The 24,565-nt window shown below is 47.6% G+C and overlaps 1 protein-coding gene across 2 annotated transcripts in view; it reads right to left on the bottom strand.

Moving 5' to 3' along the window:
• LOC144728964 (homeobox protein Meis1-like) overlaps positions 1-24,565 on the bottom strand; it is a 253,698-nt gene that overhangs the window by 103,902 nt on the left and 125,231 nt on the right. For both annotated transcript variants that reach the window (XM_078608760.1, XM_078608759.1), the window contains exon 7: positions 21,024-21,141. In XM_078608760.1, the coding sequence (XP_078464886.1) occupies positions 21,024-21,141 (118 nt within the window). The remainder of the gene's footprint in view (positions 1-21,023; positions 21,142-24,565) is intronic.

The raw sequence follows: 24,565 nt of genomic DNA on the forward strand, positions 1-24,565 counted from the left end.
TGCTCATTTTCCCCCAAAAGGGGCCAACGTATCCACATGCACGGGATGCTGTTCAGTGGTGCTCATCACCAGCAAAGGTCTTCAGCCAGAAGAGGTGGATATTCCATATTCCCATGGCAAGGGGCATCCGTTTAAATCCAAGAGAAAATATATAAACCAGGGTAGGATGAGGTCTGCAAGTGCTGTATTCTCAATACACGTAATGCCAACTACTGGGAAAAACCATTTTGTAGTGATACCAGCATTATAACCCTGCAAGGGACCACTACGTTCCTAAAAATAATGAATCAATATAACTCCAGCATGGGATGGAGTAGCGCACTGCACTGTGAATATCACGAGTTTGATTCCAGGCCGAGGCTAACACCAGTGAAAAGTAAATCTGAGTGATATCTGAGTGATAGTTGAACCGGTCCTGGGCACCACCTTCACCAACTCTCAACAAACAGTGTGGTGAAATATGGTCAAAGAGACCTTCATCCAGTAGTGGACTAGCAAAGGCAATTTAAATTCATCTTTCACTTATCAAGATCAAAGGCTTGAAATTCAGTTTGAGGAGTCTGGGCTTCAGTGCAACATTTTAGCGTAAAAATGAGTTTGATTTTCATGACATTAAGAATATACTGGTTTAGCCATATTAGCCCGTAATTACGTGACATTATGCGTCTGTGTTGACATCCTGTGTAATGTAGGCCACGCTGCCTTGCAAACATGTCTTAATACGTGGAGCTAATATGTATGGAAACTATACCAATCTCAATTATTCATTGTCCATTATTTACCCTGGTGAGAGCACATTAAGACTCAATACTTCTTTCAGGATAAGTAATCACAGTTATTAATAAATTACAATCTTATTGCGGGGAATGAAAAAAAAACATTCTGTGGTTGAGGCTATGGCATTGGAAAAACCAGTATAATATCTACTCTCACGAATGATGGTCTTTACATGGTCTTTGCTGTCCACTTTGCAAGCAGATGGCATGCTTTGATCATTCCTCGCAAGAAATCGGCATCTGCAGACATTGAATTGTCAACTGTTTTTAAATGGGCTCGGAGGAGAGCGCAAGAAGCGGGACTGCGCTAACCTCCGCCATAACGGAGCCATGCAAAAGATCGCAACATCCCAAACCACTCAACGAGCATCAAAATAAAAAATGCCAAAAAACTACAATGTTGTCATGTTAGTGTATGCTGCATTAATCACGCCACGCACATGCATCGCTGCACATCGACGCCACAGGCTCTGCGCAGCCATGTGTCCTCAATATGCGCATTAAGCGGTCACTACATCAGCATTTTTGTAACAAAAAAAAAACGCTGCTCATCAAAAAAAAAAGTTCTGATGGTAAAAAATAAAGAAATTAACTTAAAGGGAAAAATCCATTAAAAACACAAGAAGTAGTCATTGCAAAGTGTTCAACTAGTTGTTCAGGGCCTGACTGTAATGTTAGTGGTTTGCATGCTGCCTCCCCTGAGCCACGTTGTAAGAAGCTAAGAGTTCAATTCATAATTTAAGTAAACGGCTACAATTACGTACGTGGCCAACTTTTAGAGCACGAGCCAATTTATCCTGAGCGGCGATATTTCGTGAACCCGTTGCACATTGGTTCAACAAATGCTCCACAATGTAAACGTCACACATGGCCACGTTGCACAGTGCCACGAACTGCCCTGCGTCTCTCTTGCACCAGGCCGAGCGGAGGTGGAGTGAAAATGCCCCCCCCCCACTCGCAATCCACGGATTGTGAGTTAGAACCCCAGCTTGGGGTCGACTCCCCCCCCCCCCCACCTGGAATGGCTCAAATGAGTAACCACTCTTTTATACGAAGTCAACAAAAAAACAAATTCTGGCCTGGACTTTTGCAGCTGTTTTTGACTAATTTCAGGGTGCTGATTCCAAATCTGATCTCAGATTTGCTCTATCACATCATTTTTATGCTATCGGCATTCCCCATTTTCATTGATTTTACCCGAAATTAACTCTGTCACTTATGATTGCAAGTTGTTGCGAGTCAGTGACTGCTTTAGTGTTAAAATATGGTGCTGTATTTTTAGGATAGTGTGTTTATAATATAATTGTATGTAGATATCCACAAAAACTGCAGTCACGAAAGCTTTAAATCGAAATATCCACATTTATTTAATATTTTTCTTCTGCAGTTTTTATTGAAAATTCAATATTTGATATCTCAAAAACCTGATGTGATAGACAAAAACTGATGCCAGATTTGGAATCAGCACCCCGAAATTACATTAAAACCGTTGGAATACCTTGTGCCAGAAAAAGTGTGTTGACCAGTGTTATAGGAAGTCAAGAGTGGTGGTCCCGCATAGAAACTGACCCCCTATCGTGAATGTCCACCATTGGCTCACGTGGGAGGTGAGTCCCCTGCCCATTGCTCACTGCGACTCTATGTGCATAAACAACACGGCAACGTAAATCATGGACGTCGGTGGGCTCTTACTATCACGAGATAAAAGACTTCGCTCGTTCACTCAATGGCATTGTCGAGTGTTAATTTGCATCGTGGAGATACATTACATGAATGGTGTTTCAACAATGTTTACATATATACACACAAGCAAATGTTTGATCTTTTGGATGATAGCCATTCATATGTTTTACATGTAATGTGATCTGGCTAATGCCTCTCTGTTTGCAGCCTGTGGGATGATAGTCTGATTAGAATTGTTGCTGTGGGGTAATCGTTAGCACACCGTCGCCGGTTCAATTCCCTAGCGTGGCAGTTGAAAGAAAGGGGTAAGTCTCTTAAATCCAAGAATGCATTTTATATTTAGTTGTTCTGTGCCGAATGCGATTGTGTCACACAGCGTTCAGTAGTGTAGCGGTTAGCGCTACGCTGCGCTACGGCCAACACCTGTGATGATTATCTGAACCGGTCCTGGGCCTCACCTAGGTGGACTCAGCATCAAATGAGTATCTGGTGCAGTGTGTAAAATCATCGCCACTCGGGAGGCAAAGGCGGTCGGGCGTGGTGCTGGCCACCCATCCCCTCGTGCACCGTGCCAGCCTTCATAGGTGCTCCCTAACAACACTTGCCCCAACAGTCTCTTGAGGCTATACGAGGGATCTTTGTCTTGAGGGGGTGGCTCTCACCCCCTAAAATTCATATACTGGGCCACATCCTGCTGATGAGGTGTACAGACGTTGGCACTGTTCCAGGGTAAGGCCTTGTTTAAACAATTAAAGAAACGTGACTGTGAAACACTGGCCAGGAAGGTGCCAAAGTTATTTCATTTTAACAATGAAAAATAAACCTTTGCTGGTTTTTTGTTCACTATACTATACCTAAAATCTGCCCCATGCGGTGGAACATTTTTTTGTAACACATCCTCTACGTGGAGGCAGCCAAACAATAGGGGAAACCCCTCTGCCTCACCGCTTCATGCAAACGGAAACTAAATAAAACCGCAAACACAAGGGAACAATGGAATAGGTCTCGTTTAACATAATGTTTCATGCTTCAGAATGACACAGTATATTTATAATTTCCTAATTCAGTTTAACTTGGTTTTTACATTTTTTACTACAATCTCACTTTTTATAAAGCATCCCAAATGTGCAGTGGGAGTCGAGGTGTTTTACAGAAGCTTTTACTGTCAGCGGAGCATCAAATCATGAGCGATCCCAGAAGGTGATGCCAACGAACTACCTCTGAGTCGCTTCAAACAGAAGGCTCCTCACACCTGACACTACTACGCAGGAATCCATCAAATTATAGAGAGTGTTTTCGCCACATGTCAATGGGGCTTGTATAAAGTGAAAAATCAAATCTCGTTCAACGGTTTATTTTTGACAGCGCTGTAGGTTTGCCTCTTTGTCCAGAGAATGAACCCGGATATATTTCCCTTGCAGCCGAGGCCAAGATCAAGACCGCGCGGTAAAAAATAACAAAGTTCAACGCAGCTTCGACACCAGACCTCGGCAAAAGAAAAAATCAATTCCTGAAACACGAACACACAGAGACGATAATTCCCAGATTATCGGGGTCAAACCCCCGGACAGGTGGCGAACCTCGAGTGACAGATCATCGACTTGCTATGCATGAGAACCTGTGGCAGTGACCCAGTTTCATTCCCAAAATCCCAGCGTCGCCGTGCCACGGATGCATCATCGGGCCCCGCGCTTTCCCCGGTCACCTACATGAATCGCTATCCCGCAGCGGTCCGCCGTTGCGGCTTTCGGCGCAAGTTAGCGCGCGAATCGCGTCGAATAACGGAGCTTCGACGGCTCGCGGGGGAACCACAACTTCGCCCGCCGACGTCTCGGCCCGCCGTGCCCCCCGTGCGGTCGCCCGTGCGCGCTCGTGCCCTCGGGAAGTCCTGGCCTCATTGGACTCCCATCACAGCCCGACTCTCCTAATTTAAATAATACACAGTCGCGCCGACTTAGGGGACGAACGCGTCAGCGTGCGGTCGAGCGGGCGGGCGGGCGGAATCTCGGTGACAAACGTGCTGTGAGTGCCGCCTGCCCTAGAGGGGAGCCAACGCGGCCACGGCACGTCCTCGTCCGCACGCTCAGACGCCGCTTCTGCGCGGATCGTTGCACGCATTAGCAACACGTGACCCGCCTCGCCTTCACCCTCAACAACTTCACATTTGAGCGTTGTTCCCGCAATATTTACATTTTTATATTTTTCGTCTCAAGAATGTTCTCCCGGGCTGTTGCGACAGACATTCACGGTATTGATTCGCTCCGACGGCAGATTATTCGAATCGCAAGTTTTGAGGTATGAAGCCTCGTCCACCGGGGAGATGGAGCGAGGAAATCGGCTTGTGTGCGGGCGTTGGGCGGATCGTTACATCGTCGGATCGTGAGAGGTGGCGACAGTAGCTTGCCTTTGTCGAGCAGTGGATTGACCGCAGCTGATGATTATGAAGATATATGCGAAAAAAGTTCAACATACATATACAATCTGATGATGTATGTTTCGCATCAGTAGTGATTAGAGTCATGTCATGAGGCAAACCAACTTCCTTCTGGGGTTCACGCAGTAAGCAGGGCGTCACGTCAAGTCAGAGTATAGCTCCAGAAAATGACATCAGGAGACTATGTCCCTTGGCCAAACATTTGCTGTGACACAATGTCGAGCCCCTTGGTTGTTTTGGGGAAGGCTCTTGCCCATCACTTTCAGTTATCAAGCAGTTCCAACAAGTAAACACTGCCGTTCAAAAGCAGCGTCTTCAATGCCGGCCAAGTGGTAGTTGATGCCATTGTGTTAAAAAATTAGAGAATGAGCCACCATCAGGGCCGCCATCATGTTGAGTGCAGCAATGCGGCCGGCTATTCGTTGTGGCGATGGAGAAAACCTCTCACCCTGCTTTGCTTTGCATGCTACCTGCTGCGTATTCCCTTCAAAGGGGGACAATTACCTGCTTCATGGGCCGTTATGAGTGGTTCACTGCATATCAACAATCTGGTACACACCCCGGGTTACGTCGGGGATGCGTTCCTGAAAGGCGCGGCGACGAATATCGAAACGGCGTCAATCAAAGCGACTTACAGGATAGTGTGGGTGGTGGTGGAGGCGAAGGCTGAGAGGCGATGGATAACGAGAAAGGATGGACGATGATGCTGCGAGCGACGTAAGTGTGGGTTTAAGGCGACGTAAATCGGGTAGTTGCGGTGTTAATAATGAAGTGACGACGTATTTACGGAATGACGTAAAAGGGGGTGACGTAAATCGGGGTATTACTGTAATTCTACATTTATTAAACAATAGAAATTATAAAACTATAAACTTTTTTTTTATTTTACCAGGTAAGGCCCACTGAGCTGTATAGCTCTTTTTCAGAAGCCTCCTGGCCACAAATGATAGCTCAACAAAGTGGCTTATCACGTGGGAATTTATAGCAGCCAAATACTCTAAACGCGCATGTTTATAAATGTGGAGGGAAAACTGGAGGACCTGGAGAAAAATCCACGCGACCACGGAAAGAACATGCAAACGCCATATGTACAGGCGTCAGGGTCGGGATCGAATCCCACGGACCTCCTGTATACCGAGCGAAGTAGTTCACAGGTCGCCACCGTGGCGCAGTAACGTTACAACCCTACGATCCACTTATGGCAGTCTCCTCCTTTGTCTGCTCTCACGGTCGTCTAACACCCGCACCAATTTGCCATTTATCTTTTATAGTTTTGGGAAAAAATAATTTCACACAAATCAATGCTACCTTGCTAATCACTCGGCTTTGTGAATGATCCATGATATTTATTATTGCTGCTATTACCGGATTAATAATTACGTGCATTGTATATTGTGCGTATTCTGCCACCAAATGTCCGCAAAGATGTATAAACTGCAAAGGGGTTTCACACGTTTAGTTACCAACGACAACCTACCCAAAAACCCAGACCTCAACAACGTTGTTTCGCCACCGATTCAAGTCCCGATCTCCCTTCTGGGATCGCGCTCTCGCCATCCGAGATTCTCACCCAGACGCAGGGGAATGTCGGCGAACAGAGTGGAACATCGGCGAGAGTCCAGAACAAACACCTCATTCGAGATTTTTAACAAAATCAACGCACCTCCTGGCTTTGGCATTCCTCAAAGACACGGACGTAACCGTTGGCCGCATCAGAACATCGACAGGCCGATTCTCACATCTCCATCACGAATGTAAAATTAACGACACGAGCCACAGGGTAGTGAGATTGTGGCCAAGCAACCCAAACTACCCACTGTGGTCTTCGCTCCTTCGACGCAAGGAAAGCAAATCTAGACGAAGGCTCTCCTGAAGCCCTCTTGTGGCTATCAGACCTTGACAATGGCATTTAGCTCCAGAACATATTGCCATACACAAGAAGAGAATATAACTGCGCGTATGCGAGCATGTGTATTTATTGTGTGCGTGTTTGTGTTGATTGTTTGAGTTTCTGAGCCAGGCTGGGCCAGGTTGGGCAAGGATACAGCCCCACCACTCGTCACCCAGATTAGAGATGTTTCTTAACTTATCGCTCAAACCACAATGACATATTTTTTAATTATCAATTTAAAAAAATAGATAACAAATATACAATTAATATGAATTAAAGTCACTTTTTTTACTTAAAATATTTTTAAAATCTTATCAATGATTATCATACTATCCGGGGCACATCACTTCCATATATGCACAATATATTGTGTATATGTGCATGTGATGTGTATGCGTCTGTGTGTATATTTGGGTCTGAAAGTTGGCACAGTGGGGAGCAGAGTTGGTGCATCTGCTCGGCATCTCAGTCAGTCAACCTGGGTCTGGTCTGTGACCTCCTGCCAGCGGGCCTTCGACACTTCACGTGGCCTCAAAGTGCACCTAGCATGGCACAAGCGCCGTGGTGACATCACCGCATATAGTGGGGAGCAGTGGTTGCTGTTGTTGGGTTTGTATGTTGTAGCTACTCAAATTAGTACCTGGTGCGATGTATAAACATCAGCCGGGCGTGGTATGGGTCACCGACCCGCATCGTGTGCTGTGCCAGCCTTCATAGGTGCTCGGTTAAAGCTATAGGGGGAATATTTACTTTGCCTTTGAATGTGCATATATTGTGAATGCGTTTTCTATGTCTGTTTGGTGTGTATGGTGGGGTAGGAGCGGTGGTTTAGTGGTTAGCACGCTGCACTATGAACCCAACGACCCGTGTTCGATAGATAAATATCTGAACTGTTCCTAGACCTCCCCTAGGTGGACTCAGCCTCAAATGAGTACCTGGTGCGACCTGTAAACATCGCCACCTGGAAGACAAAGGCGGCGTGGCGTGGTGCTGGCCACCCGGCCCCTCGTGCGCCATTTCAGCCTTCACAGGTGCTCGCTAATGGCACTTGGCCCACCAGTCTGTTAAGGCTACACGGGTGGATCTTTATCTTTGTACGTAATGCGTGCGTGCGTGTGCACATGTGTGTATTTGGGGGTTTGTTAGTGCTGGGACCTGGGTGGGCGTACAGGGGAGGGGGGGGGCTCGGTGGTAAGAGCAGCAGCAGAGAGAGAGAGGAGTGTGTGCTGAGAGCCGCTCACTCTCTGGCGCGTCCGCGGGGGAATTGTCGTGAAACGCTTTTCACCTCTTCAATTAATCATGAACTACAAGCTTTCGGGCCCGTGTTTGCTGATTAGTTCCCAGGCCTCTGTTGTTCCATTGATTTTAGATGTTACAGCATCCCCCCCCCATCTCTCTCTCTCTGCTTCTCTTTTAAGTGCTAAGCCCGCACGCGGCTCGGGATGGGGTTTGGTTGGAGGATGGAGTGATCGCGCTTGTTTGAGGAGGGGGGAGTGGGGTTTGCTGGGGCAGATAAAGGGGGGGAGGGGGGGGTCAGGGAAAGGGGGGCTGGGAGGTGGTGGGTGGGGGGAAAGTGGGGTCACAGGAACACGGGGGACAGGAACACTTTAAGTGCGTCGTGTTGCCTCCGGTCGCAACTGTGGTGTTGGATCCGCAATCGCCGGGGATGCAACCACACGGATGGCGCTTCCAGGAACGCTGACCGCTCGCCCCGCGTGTGTGCCTGGTGTGTGTGGGGGGCTTGGCAGCCGACGATGCCCCTTTAACAAAATATGTTTTCGTTAATCGTTAAATAAGAAACTTTGTCATAGTTGATGAATGCCCTGCTTTGGGGGGAAATCGGGATCCCTTCAAATAGACAAAATGTGTTTATTAGGCGGCACAACAATTCCGTATACCGGAGCAGCTACTGTTTATTTTGTAACCATCCGTGATGATTGGCTGCAGCAGCAGCAGCAGCAGCGTTTCGTGACTGTGAGCTCCTTCCATTCGCGTGGCATCGCGGCCACTCCTGTTTGGAACGCGTGCCCACCTCGCAGCGCCCATCAGGTTCCTCCCGTGGCCACTGGTCCAATGCCTCGGTAGCTAAGAGATGTTAACCACCTCGCCTGGTATGCAGGAGGGTGTGGGTTTGATCCCGACCCAGATGCTTGCTGTAAATTTGGATGTTCTCCCCGTGGTCGCGTGGATTTTTCACCAGGTCCTCCGGGTTTTCCCTCCACATTTTTAACAAACATGCACGTACGGGATTTGGCTGCTATACATTTCCACGTGATAAGCCACTTCGTTAAGCTATCATTTGTGGCCAGGTGGCTTCTGAAAAAGAGCGAGATAGCTCAATGGGTCTTACCTGGTAAAAAAATATATAGTTTAATATTAACAGTTTAATAGAACTTTGAATAAAATATTCCTTTATACGAGACTTACCCACTTATTTACTAACGGACCACACCCTGTTGATGAATTTGAAACTGCATCAGTCAGGCTTTTGCCTTGTTCAAACTAAATCCGTCTGGGATGCGTTGATCCCAAAGTCCCTATTGGCCAACGGATTAAATATGATTCCATTTCGGTGAACGAACACCCTGAGCAGTTTGTATGCGTTTGTTTGTGTGTGTTTGTTTCTTTAATTGTACAAACTACTTAGATATTGGTGGGGGCTCCTGTGGACAGAATTTTGGCCTCTTCTTTCATGCTGGCCCGGGTGTCTGGGAATCGGTGCGAGTATCAACACTTGACCCCATCATAGCTAATCCTGATATTGCATGAAGAAATATGTGATTACCCGCTGTTGTTATTTATTATTATGGAAATCAATCACACATTCTGCGGAGGAATGTGACTAACGCGAAGTGTATTTGCACGAATCAATATTGCACGTCGTATTCGAGAGAACATTTGGCAGCCTAAAACCCCACACAGGCAAATTCAATTTGGACGAGCGAAAATCTAAAAGCAGGAGAATCAATGTTTCGGCTGACGGCCCTCAATGAGGACTTAATGATGTTGCAAAAAGAACCCCAGGCCTGGCTCTGCATCCGTGAATGGATCATCGCGGCGCACGGCACACAAACGATTGTGATATTTCAATGCAATGCGGCCTCAATGATGATCACGTGACCTAATGGTGAGATGAGACGCAACATGTCATTGCCACATCAACGCTCGTTGTGAGATAGCGTGCCCTGACTGAGTATATTTCTTGCATCATCTAGGCTAACTGGGTGGCCTCATGGTTACAGCGCTAGCCACTGTGCCGGCGGGCATGCACGGTTGGCTACGTAGCACGGTTGGCTACGTATGGTGTGAAGAAAGTTCAACATACGTACATAATAAGCTATGAAACTAAACTATCTTTATTTTACCACGTAAGGCCCACTGAGCTATGTAGCCCTTTTTCAGAAGCGACCTGGCCACAAATGATCGTTCAACGAAGTGGCTTATCACGTGGAATCAACTCTAAATGCATGTGGATTCTAAATGTTGAGGGAAAAACCGGAGGACCCGGAGAAAAATTCACAGGACCAAATACACAGGCTTCAGGGTTGGGATCGAACCCACGACGTCCTGTATCCCAGGCGAGGTAGTTAAAATCTCACCATTATTGACATCAATGTCATTTATTTATACAGAGAGTCCTGCATTGGGATGTTGGGCCAGTTCCTTATTTAACGAGTCCCATGCATGGAAGGAAATTAGACTGCATGGAGAAAACATGTTTAGATAATGGGGAATCACTTAAAGGTCAGCACAGGCTGATTCCTGAATCCACTTTGTCGACTGCCAGCTGCTGGTCCACTTCGGAGCCCAGCGGATTTCAGAGCCTCAAAAAAGATTCTGCGTGATCCACCAACCCTTGCATCCGGGGGCACTGGATCACTGTGGTTCACCGTCATGCATTAGCAAGGCGCGGCTTACCGAATATAATCAGCACGCATCGAAAGAGCACCTCAAACGAATGTAACGAAGGCTTTGCCAGGTCGCCGCCGTCTATTGGCATTCATCCGACGCCACGATCCCTCGACGCGATCCCGTGCGTACGTTGAACTTCCTTTGGCACCTCACGTGTATCCGACCGCGCAAACCGGAGGTGAACTCGCCTTTGCCGATCCAACGATCACCTTCGAAGAATCCGCGCCGGGTTTGCGCGACGCCGCCGGAGCGACGGCGCGTTAGGCTCGCCGCGTCCCACCGCAGCGCCGCCGACAAAAGGGTTAGACGGGAGTGTTTTTATTCATCCTGACCACTATTTTATTTTGTCTCGCAGTTCCCACAGGAGGGGCGGTATTAGCGGGGTGTAATGTTTCTGATGGACCGCTAAAAGTCCTTTGTTATTCACTGCCACTTCAATATTTTCTCCGCCGCCCCCCCCCCCCCCGACAGGACCCCTCTCGCGCTGCTGAGTGCTCACACGGACCGACCGCGAGCACGCCGCCTCGCAGCCGCACGCTACATCATCCTCGGTGTTTTTTCTCCCCCCCCTCTCCCCTGCCCCCCCTTTTCTTCCCACAACGCTGGGGCACCTTTGCCTGGGGCGGCCGTGCTCTTCATGGGCTGTCACGCAGCTACATTTAGTACCTAACGTTGAGGAGCCTTTTAAAGCCGCAGCCGGTGTCCACGGAAAGTGTAGATGTGTGGGTGTGTGTCTAAGAGGGTGCAGGTGTGTGGGTGTGTGTCTAAGGGGGTGCAGGTGTGTGGGTGTGTGTCTAAGAGGGTGCAGGTGTGTGGGTGTGTGTCTAAGAGGGTGCAGGTGTGTGGGTGTGTGTCTAAGGGGGTGCAGGTGTGTGGGTGTGTGTCTAAGAGGGTGCAGGTGTGTGGGTGTGTGTCTAAGAGGGTGAAGGTGTGTGGGTGTGTGTCTAAGGGGGTGCAGGTGTGTGGGTGTGTGTCTAAGAGGGTGCAGGTGTGTGGGTGTGTGTCTAAGAGGGTACAGGTGTGTGGGTGTGTGTCTAAGAGGGTGCAGGTGTGTGGGTGTGTGTCTAAGAGGGTGCAGGTGTGTGGGTGTGTGTCTAAGGAGGAGTCATCGTGCGTGAGACAACCACCTTGCACAGTGAGACTCACATAGCCTGTGCACCATCATTAAACGGGTAAAGGGGCAGCCCTGCAATCGCGGTGCTCACGCCAGTGCTGGTGGAAGGGCCTTCACTAGGGGGAGCTCTTGAAAGCCGCTTCTCGGGGCTGTTTTGGGCCCACTCTTCAATGCTGTTTAACACGGAGGCCTTCGTGACCAATATTACTCACAATAAAGGTGTCTGGCTGAGACCGCGTGCGTGTAAATGTTTCGTAACCCGCCACCAAGCGACACAGCCAGTGAGGTTTGTCACGTGAAACAAAACGTGACAATTAGTTTCTACTTCCGCCCATCGTCCATGCTGGCCATGCGAATTGGAATTGGTGGGAGGACCCACAGTTTACCCCACCGCGTGCAACCTGCTGATCGACAACCCGTGGTGCTGCACACATTTACATTGACGGGGCATTGGGGGTTGGGGGGGGATTGCGGGGATTTAGGACACTCATCCATTGCGCTGTGACTGAACACAAAAACGTGTGATCAACACGCAGCCAACGCCTGATACGCACCGTGGATGAACTCGGCCTATTTGTGAACGCGCCGAACACGGCGACACAAAACTTTCCCACATCCAGACGGCATCTGTTTGATGAGCAGTGCTGATGGGTGCGGCATAGCCCCCACGCGTTCTCGTCGGCACGTGTTTACCTCCAGAGCCTTCCTCCATCGTCACGCTCGAATGCAGATTTCTCCCAAAGCGCTAACGCCTCAAGTCATCAAACCGTTATACAGCGTTTACATCAAGTAGAGGATAAGTCACTTCGTTTTGCGTTTCGTTTGTTGTACACCCCCCTCATCTACGATTAGCATGGGTGGCTACGTACGGTGCAAAAAAAGTTCAACGTACTTACACACTACACTATACACGACTATACACTATAGACTACACACACTACGCTATGCACTACTATACACTACACTAATATACACTACACTATACACTCTATACACTACACTCTAAACTACACCATAATATTAAATAAATAAAAATCTTCTCTTTGGAACTGCTTTTTATGTTTAGTTTGTTGTCCTTCCCCCACAACTCCGATGGGCACGGCTGGCTATGTGCGGTGTGAAATAAGTTCAACGTACAGACATATGTACATACATACACACGTACGTACATATGGTCCACGTTACGCTCAAATTCATGGCGTCTTGACTCCTCACACGAGCAAGGCATCGTCACGCATATCCATGGGGGGGGGGGGGGCTCAGAACCAGTGGCGTGCATTCCACATTCCCGTGGCGTGGGCCTGGCTACCCTTGAGTTGACCTCCTAAGAAGTGGTATCCATCTACCTCAGCGCTGAGCTGACCTATGATGGGGATTGTAACTCCAAACATTCTAATTGAGAGTCCCCAACTCGAATTTTAGAGCCACCTGGCCCAGGTCGTGTACAGCTGCATTCTAACACTATATATATAAAAGTATCGTAGCGTGTATCATTAACGTGGGTTAAAATTGGATGCAACCCAAATAACCAATACATTAGCTCTCGTAGTGCAGATAAGGCTTGCGGTGTTCCAAGGCTGACAGGCACGAATTTGATGATCTATTAATGAAAAAAGAAAATACTTTAAAGCCAAGGGCAAGAGCACTCTGGTGATGACCCTGAAGCATCTCTTGCGTACTCTCGCATGGAGCATCACTGCAGTGACATCAGAAAGGTGCTTCGAATGGAACACTTTAAATGCTCTTCCTGAGCGAGTGTGTGTGTGAAGGTGTTTGAACATGAAATTGTTATCATCATTACGGATAGACTGGCCCCTGTCATATTAATGTAGAATTTCCGGAATAGCTTCGGGCATGTCGATGGACGAAAGTAAGTGAGTATACATTTCGATGTAAAGCTTCTTTCGTGGCTGCAGCAGGGATTCAGCTTATTGGGTCTTTCGGTAAAGTCACGTAGGAGGGAAGTAATAAAATAATAAAAATAAAACATAATAAAATAATTTCGATTTAAAGCTTCTTTCGTGACTGCAGCAGGGATTCAGCTTCTTGGGTCTTTCGGTAAAGTCACGTAGAAGGGAAGTAATAAAATAATAAAAATAAAACATAATAAAATAATTTCGATTTAAAGCTTTCGTGACTGCAGGGATTCAGCTTCTTGGGTCTTTCGGTAAAGTCACGTAGAAGGGAAGTAATAAAATAATAAAAATAAAACATAATAAAACTTCGATTTAAAGCTTTCGTGACTGCAGGGATTCAGCTTCTTGGGTCTTTCGGTAAAGTCACGTAGAAGGGAAGTAATAAAATAATAAAAATAAAACATAATAAAATAATTTCGATTTAAAGCTTTCGTGACTGCAGGGATTCAGCTTCTTGGGTCTTTCGGTAAAGTCACGTAGAAGGGAAGTAATAAAATATGGAGGGGCGAAGAGCGTCTTGACAAAATAATTTGCATATCAAGAGGAATTTAGCATATTTATGGGAAATGCAGATATGCGATTAGTACTACTTGTGAAATGCGTAGGAGGTTTGGCGAGGGGTTAAAAGTCATTATGCCCATGCATTATGCAGGATTAGCAGTATCAAAGGGAGGGAGTAAGGTTAGCATTAATAAAGGGAAGGAATGTTAATAATAAGGCGCCGCAGCAACTAATATGCTTATTGACTATACCTTGTCATATTACACTATGTTTTATTCTACCCACTCAACTGTATAGCACACTGCTATATATTCACTATAAAATTACGATACTATATACTACCTTATACATTGTATTAAACATTACACTTTAATACTATTTATTATTATATAATATGCTATACACTATACCATAAACCGTGGCGTGAAAGGTACTAAGAGGAAGCAACGAAATATGTCAATGGGAGAGTGGTGATAGGAAGCTTGCAGCGGAGCAAAGAATCCATTCCCTGCGGAGTGCATATCAAGAGAAATTTAGCATATTTATGGGAAATGCAGATATGCGATTAGTACTACTTGTGAGATACGTAGGAGGATTGGCGAGGGGTTTAAAGTCATTATGCCCATGCATTATGCAGGATTAGCAGTATCAAAGGGAGGGAGTAAGGTTAGAATTAATAAAGGGAGAGAATGTTAATAATATGGCGCCGCAGCAACTAATATGTCTTTAGACTATACATTGTAATATTACACTATGTATTATTCTACCCACCCAACTGTATACCACACTGCTGTATATTCACTATACAATTACGATACTATATATTACCTTATACATTGTATTAAACATTACACTTTAATACTATTTATTATTATACAATCCGCTATACACTATAACATTGACCGTCGCGTGAAAGGTACTAAGAGGAAGCAACGAAATATGTCAATGGGAGAGTGGTGGTAGGAAGCTTGCAGCGGAGCAAAGAACCCATTCCCTGCGGAGAATACAAGATATATAGTCAATGACAGTGAGTGGAACGCGGTCTGAAAGTCACCGTAAACGTGGACACAATCAGTTAAGATCCGAAATGGTTTATTACGTCCTTCCAATGATTGCTAAGACAGAATCCATCTTCTCGGTTGAAATTGCCTCTGTGTTTGTATATGTGGATCGCCTCATGAACGAATCTCTCATGGTAGCCAGATGGCTTGCAGAGAACCTCTGTCTTGGAGAAGTCAATATCATGTGAATCCACTGAATTGTAGTAGTGATCTGCCACGGCTGAGGTGTTTGTCCTACCGTGTTTCAAGTCTGCTTTATGTTCACGGATGCGGTCCGAGACATGTCGTTTGGTTTCTCCAATGTAACTGCTACCACAGAGGCAACTTAGTTTGTAGACGCCAGGGTACTGTATGTCTGGAACCACATCTTTTACAGACGAGACCAGATCATGGATTTTGTGTACTGTGTTGAATCGGACCTGGATCTTGTGTTTAATCAGGATTTTGGAGATCTTTTTTGTGACCCCAGCAATGTAGGGTAAGGTGATGGTCTTGAGAGGCTCCTCAACAGGATCCTTCTCTCAAGACCATCACCTTACCCTACATTGGTGGGGTCACAAAAAAGATCTCCGAAATCCTGATTAAACACAAGATCCAGGTCCGATTCAACACAGTACACAAAATCCGTGATCTGGTTCCGTCTGTAAAAGATGTGGTTCCAGACATACAGTATCCTGGCGTCTACAAACTAAGTTGCCTCTGTGGTAGCAGTTACATTGGAGAAATCAAACGACATGTCTCAGACCGCATCCGTGAACATAAAGCAGACTTGAAACACGGTAGGACAAACACCTCAGCCGTGGCAGATCACTGTTACAATTCAGTGGGTTCACATGATATTGACTTCTCTAAGACAGAGGTTCTCTGCAAGCCATCTGGCTACCATGAGAGATTCGTTCATGAGGCGATCCACATATACAAACACAGAGACAATTTCAACCGAGAAGATGGATTCCGTCTTAGCAATCATTGGAAGGACGTAATAAACCATTTCGGATCTTAACTGATTGTGTCCACGTTTACGGTGACTTTCAGACCGCGTTCCACTCACTGACATTGACTATATATCTTGTATTCTCCGCAGGGAATGGATTCTTTAATCCGCTGCAAGCTTCCTATCACCACTCTCCCATTGACATATTTCGTTGCTTCTTCTTAGTACCTTTCACGCGACGGTCAATGGTATAGTGTATAGCATATTGTATAATAATGAATAGTATTAAAGTGTAATGTTTAATACAATGTATGAGATAATATATAGTATCGTAATTGTATAGTGAATATACAGCAGTGTGGTATACAGTTGGGTGGGTAGAATAATACATAGTGTAATATTACAATGTATAGTATAAAAACATATTAGTTGCTGCGGCGCCATATTATTAACATTCTTTCCCTTTATTAATTCTAACCTTACTCCCTCCCTTTGATACTGCTAATCCTGCATAATGCATGGGCATAATGACTTTAAACCCCTCGCCAGTCCTCCTACGTATCTCACAAGTAGTACTAATCGCATATCTGCATTTCCCATAAATATGCTAAATTCCTCTTGATATGCAAATTATTTTGTCAAGACGCTCTTCGCCCCTCCATCCCAGCATAAATAGTCTCTCCAAGCCTGGAGCGTGCCATTCAGACTCTGTCTACTTGACAGACCTGTTCTCCACCTGAAGACAGCTGCTTGCGTTGTTGCCGAAACGTCGTGAGAATTATTTTATTATGTTTTATTTTAATTATTTTATTACTTCCCTTCTACGTGACTTTACCGAAAGAACAAAGAAGATAAGTGAGTATATTTATAACTCTTATAGCCTCGGTTAGCACGAGTGTGCACAATATTCATAAACTGTAAGTTCTACTAAAGAGGTCTGGCTTGAATGTTTTACTGAACTGGATAAATGTCTGTAAATAATCTCGAAAATGCTGCGGCAGTGAATTCCAGGCTGATGGATTGCTGAGTGGGTGTGTGAATAGGTGAGTGAGTGGGTAGGTGAGTTCCGGGCTGACGGACCACTGAGTAGGTAAGTGGGCTGGTGAGTAGGTGGGTGAATCGGTGAGTGGGTTGGTGAGTTTTGGGCCGGTGGGCCGCTGACTGCCAAGCTGCGATGTCCAAATCTCTGTAACCTGGCCACGTGGCCCAGCGGTGGAGCGAGCGACCCAAAATCGGTAGTTCTCATTGGAGATTCACTCAGCCAATCACCCCTCCAGGGTCGATAAAATCTGGCACCACTCTGCAGGTCAATCAACAGTGGTTGTCCCATTGATAGACTCTCCCCCACCATAGCAATGTGGAATTTCCATCACTATCTCTGAGCAGCGAATCACAATTTTCTCCCCCAATCCTCCTTCCCCTCCACATACAAACGACACTCCTGATGAAAGGAACCGGCAAACATCCCAAGCCAGGATTCTCTGCAAAAAGTCTTGACGTGCAGTGAGGCTTTCCTGGGTAAATCACTCTATTTATTTTTATTATTACAATGTCCACCATCCCATTCTAACGGCATGCCGTGCCCGACGGGTACAGCTTGCCAAGACTATGCCCGGCCGCTTCCAAAAAAAGCCCTCACGTGGGGATCCGAGCCACGGCCACGAAACATTTTTTCAGCAGCAGTCTGGAAGACATGCAATCAAAGGGAAACCGGGCACCGTCGCAGTCATTTAAAGCCTCCGGGGCGGGGGGATTCACGCCGGCTGAGGCAGCGCAGCCACAGACGGTTGCTGCCGGCTGCCCCAGAGTGGGCGGCGAGTTCGTGGGAAATGACTTCCGCGCGGCGCCTTTTAATTGCTATGATCCCCGAGTTAATCTGCCGGGTTTTTTTAGATAATCAGCGCGTGTGTGGACGTCCTGCAAATTCCCATTGTCATCCAACTTACTTCTCGGGAGGTGGGGGGGGGCACGCTGCTACTTGGCTATCCAAGCCCGGCTCATACCCGCCGCTATTGTGACGTTCTTACCCCGTGCCCTGACCGGACATCTGTGAAAAGGGGCTTAACAGCTCATCGGATTCCTCCTCCAGTATAAATACAGATTCTGATTCTATTCTGAACCGCCGGCAAATTGCCCACGTCAGGGAAAGCGAGCAGCCGGGCGGCACGCACGCTTTACTCCGGGACAGCATCGCGGGAAGTGAAGGTTTTTTTTATTTCCACCGCTGCTGGGCATCAAATGCCCGTTTGCAAAGGCTACCCGTTGCTGTACCCATGTGCCGGCGTCAAAGCCCCCGTCCGTGGTTCGAAAACTACCTCCGACAAATCGTTTAAAACAAACCCGCCTCTCCCCCCCCCCCCCCCCGCCACTGCACTGATGCCGATCGCCCTCGCAAAGGTGACGACGGCAAAAACCTCACTTGACACTCACTCGGTGAAATGATGAATGGACGTCTGTACTGACCGATGAACAAACAAACATTGACGATGCGAGTCTGCCGCTGCCCGTCCATTGCGCGTACGTTAATGAATAAATCACGCATTGCCACAGGTCCCATGGCTGGGCACACTCGGAGCTCCAGACCAACCCACGGGAGGCAGGGGTTAGCCCAGGCTGGGCCCTTCTCTCTCCTCCCTTCCTCAGGAAGGCCTGCCACATGAATTATTAACCTGCCTGTGGCATCCACGGGTCACAGGCAAACACACCTGCAGCGCCACTGCGAGTCCCCCGAGTGAGCGGACGCGCGTGTTGGCGTGCGTGTGCACGCGCACGCATTTGTATCCGGATAGTCGACTCCGCGTTTTACGCATACAAGTGTGTATGGCGGGGCTAAGGCACGTCGAGGCATCGGTGCAGAGAGGCACGCGTGGGCTATGGGTGGCTGGGCGACCCGTATGACAGAGCCCTGAGAGCCAGCACTGCCGTCCGCCTGGGGTTCGATACTCGGCTGGGACTGCAACCCGGCGTGCCGCATGAGATCAAATCAACCCAGGTCATTGGCGGCTGTAGGCTATTGCATTCGTGATCACTATGGGTATGACAAAGATCCCCCGTGTAGCCTTCACGTACTTTTGGGGCAGGTGCTTCTGTTTGCGAGCACCTATGAAGGCCAGCACGGCACACGAGGGGGTGGGTGGCCAGCACCACGTCGGGAATGCCTTAGTCGTCTCCCTCGCGGCGATGTTTAACACACCACACCAGGCACTCATTTGGGGCTGAGTCGACCTAGGGCAGTCCCAGGAGCAATTAATATAATTGTCACTGGTGTTGGCTGTGAGCGGGAATCCGACTCGGGCTGCTGGGTTCGTAGTGCAAAGCGCTAATTGCAACACTACCGCTCCCATCTATGATACCACTCATCCACAAATGCTGGTAAATGTAATATACAGGGGTGAGTGGCGGCGCAGTGGTAAAAGCAAAGTTCGATTCCTGACCGCAGCTCACATGAGTAGCGAGTGCGTGCAGAGTGACACCTCAACCAGTCCTGCAACCAACCTTTACCAACACTCACTGACCAGCCGAGCTAAGTATGATCACACAATCTCATGAATGACACGGCATCACGCGAACTCCGGTCATCCTCGGAGTGGCTGTGGGCTAGCCGTCTTACAAAGACGGTCACCGCATCGCGCGCGTTTGGATGCGCTTCTGTGGCCGTCTGGAACGCTCTTCCGATATTCGGAAGTCACTGGAGCTATGCACTTTAAATAAAGAATGAAAACTAATTTCTATAAAACTGATTTTCGTGTTTAGTTTGTTGTCCTTCTCCCGCACCTCCGATTAGCATAGTTGGCCACGTACGGTGCGAAATAAGTTAAACATATATACATACGCCCATCAGTGCATTCACAACAAAAGCTTTTATGGCTGTCGCATACTTCGAATGTTAAACCATGACACGTAGCTTTTGTTTCAGTACAGCCCCTCGCCTTAATCATTATTTTATTCATACCGAGCCATTTACATGCAAGGTACAATGACCCCAGTGCAGCCTCATCGTTACACTCTCCCAGGGGGCTGATGATGATGATGTATTGCGACCTATCTAACCATGATGGTAACTAAGACCTGTACTGTGTAACATCTGTACCATCGTAGGGCGCATGTGTAATAGAACCTAACAGCTTATGGGGCCCCATATATGTCTGTTTAACTTATTTCGCACCCTACGTAGCCAACCGTGCCAATCGGAGGTGAGGCAGGACGACAACAAACTAAACACGAAAATCAGTTCTAAAGAAAATGGTTTTCCCGCGCAAAATAAATAAAATCTAAATCTACAAGTTGACCCTGACATGGAATCGAACTCCACATTCTCCGTTCGTGAGTGCCGCTGCAATGCAAACTGAAAGACACCCCGGCCGCATCGTTTGGGGCATTTCTTCATCGGAATACGATGGTCTCAGACCCTCATTTTTACCCAACGTTGTTTGACCCCGATGGCTTTTCCAGGGCCCCTAACGTCCAAAACAGAATTAACACACCCAAGCACATCCAGCATGTGTGTGTGTATATATATTAATGTGTGTGTGTGTGAATGCGCACAGTGGTAGTAACTACGAGTCGTGTCTTCCTGCGAGATACCCTAAAAGCCAAATGGCATTGTATAGCTCCAAGTGCATAGAATATGCATGAAGTCTGATGGAGCGCCATCGCCCCTAATTCTCTCGCCCCCCCCCCCCGCCTTGGCGAGCGAGCAAGCGAAGTGAGCGGTGTACGCACGGGGGCGGGGCTAGTGGGAGGAGGGGGGAGGAGGAGGGGGGCGGTTGGGTGGGGGAGGCTGGGGGGGGGGGTCGTGCACCTTGCTCGCTCGAGTTGTCTCCGCTGTGGGACGCGTGGCCGCCCGATGAAGGCCCCGGGGTGCTGCCCGACCGCACTGACGCAGCGTCGTCCTGCTCCGCCCGGCTCCACAGCACGCTCTGCAGCAACACGCCAACGGGGTTCGCCGGGTTACACCTCTCGATTTTTCCTCAACTAAAACTAGGAAATCTTTTCTTTTTCTTCTTCTCTCACCGAGCCGCGTAGCTCTTTTTCAGAAGTGACCTTGGCCGCAAATGATGGCTCGGCCAAGTGGCTCATCGTCGTGTGGGAACAAATGTGCAGCCGTACTCTTAGGTTTTTTCGGTAAAGTCACGTAGGTAAAAATAAAAAATAATACTACAAATAATAGAAATAATAATAGTAGAAATAAAATAATAAATCACTGATTTATTATTTTATTTCTACTATTATTTCAATTATTTTTATTTTTTATTTTTACCTACGTGACTTTACCGAAAAAACCTAAGAGTATGAATCTTTGCAGTCACGAAAGCTTCAAATCTAGAATAAATGTACAGCCGCCAAATGCCCTGAATGCACGTTGATTCTGAATGCGGAAGGAAAAAAGCGGAGGGACCCCGTGACAAATCCACGCAACCACGGATGAGAGAAACATGCAAACTCCAAATATACAGCAGGATCGAACCCACGACCTCCTGCATACCAGGCGAGGTAGTCAACATCTCGCCACACGACTCAGGGGCCGTGCTGGGGGGGTCGTGTTTCCACTGCAGAAGCCGAGCCGAGCCACGCCAATGCCATCACTCGCAATTCATGACTGAGTCGCACGAAGGTGACGGAGCGACGCCGTGACATCACGGCATACGCACTGACGCACAGTCAATGAGTCGAGTCGCGTGCTCGTGATGAGTCGAGGCCGCGTCCTCGCAGGCTACCCACTGACGCCACACACAACGAACGGGTGTCGAGTGGCGTGTAGGTGATGCGATGTGGCGCTGCGTTTGCGTCGCATTGATGCCATCGCGCACAATGGATGCGTCAATAGCTCCTGGCCCTGCTTGGCCCCGAGCCTTGTGACGCCTGCCTAGCAAATCTGAAATTCGACCAAGTGAATCGCGGGAAGAAATTGAATGCGATGGGGTTTTTTTTTTTGCGCTCGTTCATTGGGGCACTGGGCTGCGAGAATCAACTCGCGACAATTGCGGGGTGGCTAAAATCCGGATTCGAACCCAGGGCCTCAGGTTGTCGGCTCAGCTCAGAGCTCCGGGCACCGCAGCAGCCTCTTCAAACCCTCCGCCCGAGAGAGGTGGAAACAAAAGCGAAGCCCGGCCATGCACGGGGACGACGGGAAATGCTTCACGGTTGTGGGAAATATTGCATTTCACAAGCCAGTCTCACACACGCAACTATATCTCATTTAAATGTAAGCCATACATGTTATGAATGTCGAACACGTCACAGGTATGCTACACATGCTGCTTAGCGTTGTGAAGTGGCGGTTTTGCTGTTATTTTAATTGGATGGCTGTCACTCGCAAAGAGAGCTGCTGGCATGGTTTTGTAACTTGATAACCTAAAGCAACCCTGCCTGGTTCACCGAAAATAAAAGTGTGCTTGACACGACGCAGGTCCATTATTCAGCGTTGCTTACGTGCGATGACAAACGGCCCCCATTTAGCCCGACAGCACCGAAAAAATGGTTCTGCTCGCGAGCACCTATTAGGGCAGCCCATAACGAACGAGGTCCAGCTAGATCAACACGGCTGCCTGTGTGTTCCTCCAGTGCCGATGTTCACGGTAGCTCAATTGAGGCTGAGTCGACCTAGGGGATACGCGTGCAGGGATTCATATACTGCGTTGCCGCGGGTTTCGTGTATGGCCGTGGATCGAACCCAGGTCACGAAGATTGCATGGCGGCGTTTTAGCCACTGCATCCACGCGTAACAAAAGCTCAGTAATATAAAGAAAATACCATCGTTTTTATGAAGCAGCTTCCACGGCCTTGGACCACTGAGCTTTATTATTGAACGCTAATGTTACACATTTTACTTGAAACAGGTCCCAAACAGGCTCTTCTCACTTGATGCAAGAGAAACTTTAACTTTCGTCGCCATTTCTACCGGAAGTGGTAACAACGCTGGAATGAAACCAGCAAATGATCGTGGCCACGACTCCTTGTCAAGAGGATTCCACTCGTCACAGTCGCGTTGCGTGTGGGAAGAGACGGGAGCGGTAAATCCACAGTGGTGGCGTGGCGCCTGTACCAACGTGGAGTGTGGTGATGCAATAATGAAGGGGAATTTTTGTTGAGGTGTTAGATCGCGTGAATATAAATGTGTCGTTGAACCCGCCGACACCCGACACAGCCAATTAGCAAGGTTTGTCACGTGCACAAAACGTGCCAATTAGTTACCGCGTCGGGTGGTGGCGGGTTTAACGACACATTCATACTCACGCGATCTAACACCTAAACAAATCTTGATTCCGGATATTGGTTGTGAAAGCCTCCTCCTCCTACTACTACTCCTACTACTTACTGCTCCCCCTACTACTCCTACTACTACTTCTCCTACTACTCCTACTACTACTCCTACTACTCCTACTAATACTACTACTTCTCCTACTACTACTACTACTATTCCACTGCTACTACTACTACTCCTACTACTACTCATACTCCTACTACTCCTCCTACTACTACTTCTACTACCACTACTCCTACTACTACTCCTACTACTCCTACTAATACTACTACTTCTACTACTTCTATCACTCCTACTACTACTACTCCTACTACTTCTCCTACTACTACTACTCCTACTACTCCTACTACTACTACTCCTACTACTACTACTCCTACTACTCCTCCTACTACTACTACTCCGACTACTACTTATCCTACTACTACTACTCCTACTACTACTTCTCCTACTACTACTACTCCGACTACTACTTCTCCTACTACTACTACTACTCCTACTACTACTACTCCTACTACTACTACTCCGACTACTACTTCTCCTACTACTACTACTCCTACTACTACTACTCCTACTACTACTACTCCGACTACTACTCCTACTACTACTTCTCCTACTACTACTACTCCTACTACTCCTACTACTCCTACTACTACTACTCCTACTACTTCTCCTACTACTACTACTCCTACTACTCCTACTACTCCTACTACTACTACTCCTACTACTTCTCCTACTACTACTACTACTCCTACTACTCCTACTACTACTACTACTCCTACTACTACTTCTCCTACTCCTACTACTCCTACTACTCCTACTACTACTTCGTGATAAGCTGACCAACCTCGTGGTGACTCTCGCGTGATGTGGGCCTCCTGAGTGAACGCTTGGGGGACCTCAGCTACAGCGGAGAGTCTCTCAACACCCTCTCGGCCAGTGGTTCTCAAACCTTGCTTGGCTATCTCTTGCCCCCTCGTTGAATTCTTTTTTCAACCGAGTAACCTCCTTGCCTGATCCATAAATAAATGTATAAATAATGAACATCAATATTTTAACCAATTGTCCATTTTGTGCGGTAT

Source organism: Lampetra planeri, chromosome 30 (genome assembly GCF_965212315.1).
Source record: "Lampetra planeri chromosome 30, kcLamPlan1.2.h2, whole genome shotgun sequence".
NCBI lineage: Eukaryota > Metazoa > Chordata > Hyperoartia > Petromyzontiformes > Petromyzontidae > Lampetra > Lampetra planeri.